The sequence below is a fragment of the Durio zibethinus genome, chromosome 11 (genome assembly GCF_047325235.1).
Source record: "Durio zibethinus cultivar Kanyao isolate XHJ-2024 chromosome 11, ASM4732523v1, whole genome shotgun sequence".
Taxonomy (NCBI): domain Eukaryota; kingdom Viridiplantae; phylum Streptophyta; class Magnoliopsida; order Malvales; family Malvaceae; genus Durio; species Durio zibethinus.
This window is the reverse complement of record NC_143172.1, coordinates 23,196,913-23,206,858: the sequence shown is the minus strand read 5'-3', so window position 1 is coordinate 23,206,858 and position 9,946 is coordinate 23,196,913. Positions and strand designations below refer to the sequence as shown.

The 9,946-nt window shown below is 34.4% G+C and overlaps 1 protein-coding gene and 2 pseudogenes across 2 annotated transcripts; 2 read left to right on the top strand and 1 right to left on the bottom strand.

Annotated features, from left to right (window-relative positions):
* The first annotated feature begins 231 nt into the window (after positions 1-231).
* On the top strand, positions 232-4,335 carry LOC111290259 (uncharacterized; annotated as a pseudogene). The gene is made up of 7 exons (XR_016346522.1): positions 232-944; positions 1,446-1,497; positions 2,046-2,129; positions 2,986-3,050; positions 3,198-3,356; positions 3,465-3,623; positions 3,939-4,335. The product of XR_016346522.1 is annotated as an uncharacterized LOC111290259 (transcript).
* Positions 4,336-5,997: 1,662 nt separating this feature from the next.
* LOC111291091 (uncharacterized) lies at positions 5,998-7,413 on the top strand. Its single transcript, XM_022882670.2, has 3 exons — positions 5,998-6,082; positions 6,209-6,297; positions 7,089-7,413. Exons 1-3 carry the CDS (start codon positions 6,056-6,058, stop codon positions 7,234-7,236), a joined length of 264 nt encoding a protein of 87 aa, XP_022738405.1. The 5' UTR covers positions 5,998-6,055; the 3' UTR covers positions 7,237-7,413.
* Positions 7,414-7,895: 482 nt separating this feature from the next.
* Positions 7,896-9,506, bottom strand: LOC111291090 (anaphase-promoting complex subunit 8 pseudogene; annotated as a pseudogene).
* Positions 9,507-9,946: the final 440 nt, after the last annotated feature.

Here is a 9,946-nt window from a genome sequence, read left to right as displayed (position 1 = left end):
AATTTTTAATTTTTGCATGTCCAATGAGTACCTAATTTTAGGCATAGATCCACCTATACAAAGAATTGAAATATTTTTTATTTTTGTAAATAAATTTATGGTTGTAAGATTCCTTTAAGCAAGAATCTGAGGGGGTTTCGGCTACAAAGTCGATATCCGTATTGGAAGGCCGACATGTCGAAATGCCATTAACAATAACACATCCAATAATTGGCAAAGAAAAAACAAAAAAAGAATCCAATAGACAACGATGTCGTTCCACTGTGCACTACTGGTTCCTACGAATTGTGAACGGAAATCGTATTAAAATTGAAAATTCATTTTCCACGCTCAGCTCTCACTCTTCCATTCCGTCCACAAAATCAGTTAACAAAAATGGAAGAAGAAAAGGCGGCGGCTTACTACGACAAGCATACGCGCAAAGGCTTGAGGCATCGGTGTCTCCTCCAACGATGATCAGAACGATGCGCTTCAGCAAAGAGGCTCAGCTTTTATCTCCTCGTCTTCGTCCTTCCTCAACAGCTTACAGGGCCTCTAGCCCTACCACCGCCTCTAAGCTAGTGAAAGACTCTCAACTTCAATCCATCCAAAACAAGCTAAAGAAGAGGACGGAAAGAGAGGCTAGGGTTTTGGAGAGAAGCAGCGTGGAGAGGGGGAGAGACTGAGACAGAGATAGAGATGGAGATAAGGATAGGCATTCGAAGAGGCGAAGCAGAAGCAGGGGTAAAGAGAGATTCAGCGAAAGAGATAGAGACAGAAAGGGGCGGAGAAGCGGGAGTAGGTGGCCACGTCAAGATCGAAAGTCGGAGAGGAGGAGCAGCGGGAGCTTGATTCCACTGGAGTGTAGGGGGTCAGAGAGGGATGGGGCGACAGAGGGGAAATCCAAGAAGGAAAAACATGGCGCTGTTGATTATTCGCGATTGATCCAAGGCTACCATAGGATGGTATGAATGTTCTAGTCTCTTCATTTCGGGTTTACTCTTTTTTTTCCCTTTAAATTTCATCACAAAGTATTTCTTCTAGCTTATTACATTTATGATTGCAACTGCTTTTTGAAATAATCAGATTCCCAAGCTGCTTAATCTTCGCTTTCTCTATTTCATGCCACAATTGTATACTATTGTTAAATTTATCAATATGTGTACAATCCGTATATAATAAGAAAGCATGATTAGAAGGGATACGGAATTTTTTGAAAGTTATTAGTATGCCATGGAAAAAGGGAAAAAGAATTAACATTTGAGAACATACTAATCCAATTTGCCTGATATCGGGAAATTATTTTTCAGAAGTCCTTTATGGTGAGCAGATTGGACTGGAATCTATTCCTTAAATTAATTTAATTCGGTGACTTTGCCAATTATCTTTAATATGCTTGGATATCTCTCTATATAAGTCCTTTGCTTTAAGGAGTGATGAAAAAGCCGAATTTCTTTTGTCAACAGTCACCAGCTGAAAGAGTTAAAGCCAAGATGAAACTTCAGCTTGCTGAAACAGGTAGTTTGTCCTATCTTACATATGGGTTTCCATTCTTTCATTTTGAGTTTCAAGGGGTCCTGAGAGTGCTATGTGCCATTCTTATTTAGCTTTTGATGTTTGATACTATCAATTTAGCATTATTTTGGCTGAGGTGGCAATCTTAGTTTATTTGTGGGAAGTCAGTATGATCTTAAGAAAAGAAGTTCAATAACTCTTAAAAATGGAAAGCTGTATTCATCTTGATGCGTTTTATATAAAGATGTGATCTATGTACTTTTCGAATTAAAGTTTGCTAGAGAAGTCTTGTGGATGATTTGTTGCATTCTTGCACTTTTCTTTGACGATAATGCTTATGCAATTTAAATGCTGGACTGTTAGTTCATTGCTCTTTCATACGTTTGTTACTTAATTTCATGAACAGAGAACCTATGCGACTTCTGAAATTATGAGTTATTCCAAGTCATCAAGTCTTTTTGTGGGGTGTGTGTGTGTGAGAGAGAGAGAGAGGGAGAGAGAGAGAGATTTTTCTAGATTCCTATTTCTTAAGAATTAAATTTTACATGCAGCTGAAAAGGTTCCAACAAAAGGCCCTGGTTGGGAACAGTCTGAGTTTGACAAAGATGCTCCTCTTGATGATGAGGAAATTGAAGGTTAACATCTATCCATTGCCTCATAAGTGTAATTTAACAACAATTTTAGGAAGTTAAATCTATCAGGCTCATTTGATATTATGGTCTATGAACAAGTAGTTCCTTGCTGGTTGATCTTTGGATTTATAACCTCGGTGGTTGTTACTTTTTTCCTGGTTGGCTATTTACTATAAAATTTAAAACGTATCAGTTGTTAAGTCTTATAAGTAATGATGAGTATTTGTATCAGGTACTTGATAAAAAGTGACTCAAAATTCAAATATGCTTGATGCAAATCTATTTCTGTGGAAGAAAAACATGTTAAAATAATAAAAGGAGGATTCGAACTGACTTGGTGTCAGAGTTGTAGAGGCTAAGCATGAAATTAAGTTTACTGGTTTCCCTCAATTTTTGTGAAGGCAAAAAGCTAAATTCACCACTTTCGACTAGAATGACCAATTGAGAAAGTCCTACTTAGTTTGATAAGCCTCTTGCCAGTCAATCATCTATGGCTTTAGCCCTTCAAATCAATAAATCTGAGGAGCATGTAAGGCCTCTCTGTACTCCATTCTCTTCCCTCTTTTCTTCTAGTAATACTTCAATATTGTATAATAATTTGAAATTTGTGAATATTAGATTATTAAGAAGAAACTATGTAGTTTATTAGCAGTGCTTACAATGAATCTAGTGATTGTCAGTGAAAGATGTTAAGTTGGTTATCCAATGATTGTCAGTTAAAGATGTTAAGTTGGTTATCATCGAATATGTACTTCACATTTGAATTTATCTATTCAAGTGGACTTACCTTTTGCCTGAAATACATATACTTCTGGAGTGAACAGAGCAAACTAGAACTTGACGTGCTCCTTGTTTGCAGTTGCTGAAGATGATGCAGCATTAGTCAAGCATATTGGTCAGAGCTTTCGATTTTCTGCCATAGAGGTGCTGCATCATTTGTTTGTATAGGCTAATCTTTCAAATTCCATCTGATGTTCATGCATTCCAGTTCTGCTGTGTCCGTCGTTTGAGTTTCGTGTGAGACAATTAATTCAACAGCTGTAGTGTAACTGATGTTGTGTTAATATGTAGGCGCAGAGGGAGGAGCAAATTAAAGCAGCTCATGATGAGGCCATTTTTGGGACATCAACAGTTTCTCTTTCTGTTACTACAGATAGTGAATCAGAGGAGGAAAACCTTAAAAAGGATAGCGATGATAATGGTCTGCCTACTAGCCTCTTAAATGAGAAGGTGAGTGGACTGGAGAGTACTTTCTTTGTTCAAGTATGTATTTGTATTTGTACGTTGAATGGATCCACGAGAGCAATAGATGATCAATTATTCTCTATATGTTTGTAGGTGCTAGCAAAGCAACCAGTCTCTTGGCAAGATCGGGTATGTAAACAATAGAGGGAGTGGCAAACTGATGCACAGTCTTCAAGGGAGTAGCAAACTAATGCAGTCTTTGACTCAATGATCATGGATGTTGGCGTAGACAGGCACAGTTGCCGTTAAATGGTAATAATCTGATGTCAACATGGCAGCAGCCAATCAGGGAGTCTAATGATAAAATTCATACAGTGAAAGAAAATATTTCTCGAACTCATTCAGTGTCAAAATTTTTTTAAACTTATTGGCTTTTTGTGACCTCAATATAAACATGTTCTTCCAAAACTTGTTTTTACCTAAATTGTGCTTTAAAAGCATCCTCTCAGAAATTGAGTTTTGAAAGCATTTTGAAAAGCATGTTTTTGACTTTTTTTGCAAAAAGTCTCTTTGCTGGTGTGCAAAAGGATGGGTTTAGGAAATTAACTTTTTCTGTTACTTACACAGGCTTCCTAACCAACTCATCAACCAGTGTGGACTCAATTTTGGTGGGAACGGTGAACTCCAAATAGAATTTGCGCGGTGCTAAGAATGCAAAGCTAGGATAAAATGCCAACGGGAACTAGGAAAGCTGGTAAGTTCCTCGATGAACTCAAGTCCTCAGGTTGAACAATGTTGCTTCAATCTGATTTTGAACTCTCATCTGGTTTTTGTAGTTGCGAACAAGAAATCAAGAATAGTAATTTGTTCAGTTCACTATTGGTGTAAGCTTTCCTAATTTTAACTAAGTTGCTTTTTGTTTAAACTGTATATATGTTTCTAGTGACTAGCTGTGGTTATGCTCACCTTGCATTTAGTAAAACAATAGCCAAGGAGAAGTAATCAATGACTATTTTCAGTTGTATCGCGGTTTGCTTGCCAAAAGATTAAAAAAAAAAGAAAAAGGAGACAATTTGTGCTCGAATAAGGAAAGAAGAAAACAAATAGTCGGTGGAGCATATTGTCCGGGGTTAAGCTTCAACGCGGAAGACTAGTTTATTAGTTGCGGTGTTTAAGCTCAGAATCACTTGAGTACACGCATGAATAACACATTTGATGTCGGATTTAACGCACACTTGCATCACGCCACGTGGTAGTTCTTTCGGTTAATTCTTGTCGTCTTTGTCAGGGGAACAGCACTATCCTGTGAGTTAGGCGTGGTAGAGTCGTGAGGTTTGATACATAAAATTGACAGAATAAAATAATAATAATTTTATATGATATTTGATTTATATTAAAAATTAAGATTATAAAAAAATTAATTTTTTTAGTGTAAAAAAAATTAATTTTAAACTATTGAGATTGAATTTATATATTTTTTTATTTTTAAAAATTATATTAATAATTTGAATTATATAAACTTAAAAAAATAATTTTAATTAATGAATAAATTATTTTATTTTAAATTTTGTACATATAAATATAAATATAAATATAAAATAAAATAATATTATTTAATTTAATTATATTCATAATATTATTTTATTTTATTTTGTTATAATTTTATGTCTCGTATCCATTCATAATAACTCTGAGAGCACACACATGGTCATTTGTCACCGATTTGGTTCTAAATCTTAAAATATTAGCGTGAGGTGATTACCGTTAGAGCTCAACTCATTGGTAGTTTTGACAACTTTAAATATGATATATATATATATGTATAAATAATATAATTTAAAAATTTTAATAAAAAATTATATATAAATTTAATAAAAATAATAAAAAAATATTTTATATTTAAAATATTGATATAAATTTAATATATGAATATGATAAAAATGAAATTATAAATTTACATACGTGCCACGCGACAATATCAACTTGCTTGCTGTACCTTTTTTGTTTGGGTTCTATTAGGTGGCACATGGTTTTTTGCGGCATTTATTATACTATTGAATTGTAATTCAATAAATCGCCCATGGTTTCTACTTTTGATGGTTTTTTAAATTACCTTTATTCTTTTTTCGTCTGATTTTATTTGTAATTAATACATGATATTCTATTGACGAATTTAAAAATTTTTGTAGATAATATACGAAATAAATTTTTTAAAAATAAAAAATGACAATATCTAATTAAAAATTTCATAGTTGTTAGTTAAAAAATGAACTCTTTAACTTTTTGGTCAAACAAATTAAATTTTGATTATTATCTTTTAGAGTGATGCATAATTAAAATATAAATATGTTTTAAAATTTTTGAAATTAACAATCTGTAATTTTATGATTTTGCCAATAGTAATGAACAAAAATAAATTTGTTTTAAAAATCAATGTAAAGAAAAATCAAAAAAGAAAATAAGTTAAGGCAAGTTTTTTCTTGCGAGCATATGAGTTGAAGACAATAATGCTATAATCATGGGCCTCGAATCGCACTCTTGTAGTCCACGCGGCATCGAATAAGTGCCACTTGTGATCCTCATTAGTAACCAATCGGCTTCAACCAATAATTTAAAAAAGAAGAGAAAATGCCCTAATAAGTCATCAAGATAAATAAAAACTCTTCGTACCTTCTCATCTTCTTTTGCCTTTCTCTTTCATTTCAAAGCTGCAACTCTCTGATCGCTTCCGTGCAGTGCGCTCGATGGCAAACCGGTGGTTGAGGCTTGAGGTAAGCTCAGATCCACAGCGTTGATTTTATTCACTTTTTTTTTCTTTTTTGTTGCTTAGTAAATTGGTAGATCCAATGAATAAATAAGAAGAAATACTAAATAAAAGAGAGGGGTGTACTGCGTAGGTGTATCCGCTGTTCGCGGCCGTTGGTGTTGCTGTGGGGATCTGCGGTTTCCAGTTGGTGCGCAATATCTGCTTCAACCCTGAAGTCAGGTCTCTCTTCCCCTCTCTCTACCAATTTCTTTTTTTTTTTTTTTGCATATTTAATATATTTATGATTTTTTAAATCATAACCGTTGGTGTAAGATATCTTTTCCTTTTTTTTTTTTAGTCAAAACAATATTTGAGGTGTTGACAAGATATTTGTAAATTTGATATATGTTGAATTTTGTTGAAATCAATCATATTTGCATGCGGATTTTTAGCTTTTTTGGAATTCCATTCCAAGAATTGCATAAAAGGTTTCTGGTTGTTCAATGTTGCTAAAATAAATCTAGTTTCATTTTAATCCTAGTTTCGGTTTTCGAAGCTATATATTTGGTAACTTCCTTCTTTTTTTTTTTTATAATTTTTTCCCTTTCATTTGGAGAAGGAAAAGTCAATTAATGTTTGATTTAGCTTTATTTTTTTGGCCCTTTTTCCAGAATATAAAATGGTAATTTTTGTGTTAAAAGGAAAATAATCCCAAATATATTTACTATGTGCTATTTCGTATGTTCACTCTACTTACAAAATTAATTGGAAGATTGATTTTTGGGAAAAACAAAAAAAAGAACATAAAAAATGGAGATAGTTAGGCTTTGTTTGGTCGATGCTGTTATTTATTTATTTTTTTTGTGCCGAAGATAAATTGAAGGTAAAGAAAAGAAAAAAAAAATGAATAGGAAACAAGAGGGAAATAACAAAAAGCACCGAACAGACAGAGTCGTAATGAAAGATTGTGACAATAAATTTCAGTGCGGGAAAAAAATACATTGCTTCTGATAATGTCTGGGTTGAATCAGGGTAAGCAAGGAGAACAGGGCAGCTGGGGTTTTGGAGAACTTTTCTGAGGGAGAAAAGTATGCTGAACATTTTCTAAGAAAATATGTCCGCAACAGGGCACCTGAAATTATGCCCAGTGTCAACAGCTTCTTCACTGAGCCAAAATGAGGAGCCTTCACTTTGCTTTATGCTGAAAGGTTTCAATACCAAGTGAATCTATTTGGTTATTGTAATTCAAAGTTTGTGTTGATTTTGGTTAGTTGATGTGGTTTTAAAGGTAATAAGCTCTGTGAAAATTTCAAACTCCTTCTAGTTTCAGCTATATGAATGACTGTATTTGCAATATGATTTTGGATTGGATTGTTCTGCTCTTATGCTTTGAAACCATATGAATTGCATTTTTTTTTCTATTAGAATATGGTCCTGTGAATCTGGTTTGGAGTTGAGTGCAAGATGACTCGTGGCCTGGCAAATATAACACACTTTGGGCAACAAATGCTTTCCTTAAAAGCCTAACTATCTTGTTCTCAAAATGACAGCGTAAAAGCAAGATCAAACTGAAAGCAAATTAGATGCTTCATGGTCTCTGGCTGCCTTTCTATGCAACTGATTTCACTAGTCAATCAAAGCCAATGAGATCAGATTTATAAGTCCTTATTACATTTGTAAATGTACGTTTACTCCGGCCTTGAAAGGTTTATACAGGCTTGTAACTGCATGTTTGAAGTTGTTATATTACAACACAACAATAAAAAGAATATGAGGGTCACCAAAGAGTGCTACTCTCAATTTTAGTGATCAATAAAAGAACAGAGGGTTAACAATCACATGATCTGTTGGTAAAATGCTGAATTAGTGTGAGGATTTTTTCAAGTTACAAACATGCGAGACCATCCGTTGTGCTGCAGACCAAGAATTAGCCAACTAGACTTGGCTATCCCAAAGGTTTCATTGGCTTTTGGTTTCCCAAATCCAAAGGGAAAGGTATATGTGTTTCAAAAGATTTTCAAGCATTTATAGGTATGAATGAGAAAATCAGGGATGAAAATACTCGACAGCCATGTAAGGAAAACCGGATTGTGCTATTCTCATTACTCCCGAAGTAAACTCTTTGCGGTTTCTCTCCCCTATAATCACAATCCAGAAGAATAAAATAAATAAAACTCATTCGAAACATCTGAAAATTTTGCTTAAAATGGGTAATTTTGAACGATATGCAGAAAGAATAACAACGAAACTCAATGGGCCAGTATAATCCAGAAGACGGGTACAAATACACCTCTGCTTCTTCAAATCTCCCGTGCTTTGAAGTGTGTCGCGAGAAAGATCAGAGCTTCAACTATAGATGGTCTTTCTCTTTCTTCGGCTTCCATTCTTTCTAAATCCTTCTTATAATAGAATGCTACCTCCTCAGGTAGCCAAGTTCTCTGTAGCTTTGCTAGCCGAATCAGGGCAATTGCTTCTGTGTCCTTACAATTTGCAACCCTTTTGTAACATTTGATGGCCTCCTCAAGCATGTGCAGCTGTTCAGATTCATAGCATTGAGCCATGGCAATCAACAACCGAGGATCAATTGGCTGAAAGAAAACAGATTTCCTTAAATAATGCAAAGAATAGTAGGGCACGCATATCACATCATACGCTTGTCCCAACCCATACGAAGCTCCATAATCCCGATGATTTATGTCCGCAGCCCGTCTATAGGCATCAACTGCAGCTGGAGTGTTTTTCATCTCGCCATACTCATGTCCCATTAGAGTCCAAGCAGATAAATAATTTTTATTCAATTTGAGTGCCCTCCTAAAATACGTGACTGACTTTTAATGCTGCCTTTTTAAACTGTAATAATTTCCAATAATGCAGAATGATTCAGGTCTGTATCTATCAGTCATAATTACCCTGCGAGCAAGCTACCTCAAGGTAGAGAAACATTCCATTGTGTAGAGCAGATTAGAATATGTATCGATGTCCTCTACTCGATATTGGTTATTTCAAATATCACTTCAACTTGTTCAAGTTTCCTTACCGAGCTTTTGCAGTTTGAGCCTGTATAAATGTAAAATTAGCCTGTAGATTCTCATATTTTGATAAAGATTCTTTATGCCACTGAGCTCTTGGTAAACACTGGCAAGAAAGAAGTCATCCAGTGATTACTGAGATTAAGCCTGCTCAAGATGTTGACAATAGTGCATAAGGATTGCACTCCAATTCCAAGGGTAACTATTCACATATTCCACTAGAACTTTGCGGATTGCCTTTATCTTAACTAGGGGCCCTTCAAGTTCTATCATCTCTTCTTCTTTCCGCTTTTCTCCAGCCTCCAAGATACAAACAATAAAGTACAGAAACATAAGACAGCTTGAAGACATCACATAGCATTGGTATCAGAATAAATGACTTATAAACAATGTTTACTATATTCAATGCTAATAATAAATGACATAAGTATTTCAATAAGTAGTTTCATCATGCATCAATGATAAGAGCTTCCTCCCTGTGAACTAATCTTGAATGCCAGGTGAACTAGAGGAAATCTACCAAACAAACTTAAACACCAAAATAAAAGATAAAAGTAAGGAAATCAAGGAAATAAATAAAATCCCTATTCCATTTAATATTCCCTCAAATATAAAGGCACGCACAGTCCTGAACTTTGCATTGCGTAATGGTTTTGCACTTTTCATGGATTACAATAACAAACCTAAATACTGCTTTCCAAAGGGGTTAATATGTAAGTTGATTCTTGAATTATTTCACATTTTATAATTTAATACTTATAAAAAAATTACATTTGATATCTCAACTTTTGCTTTGTCTTATCATTTGTCTTAAACATCAACTCCATTGATAATATGCTAACGTGATGAGAAATCAACGA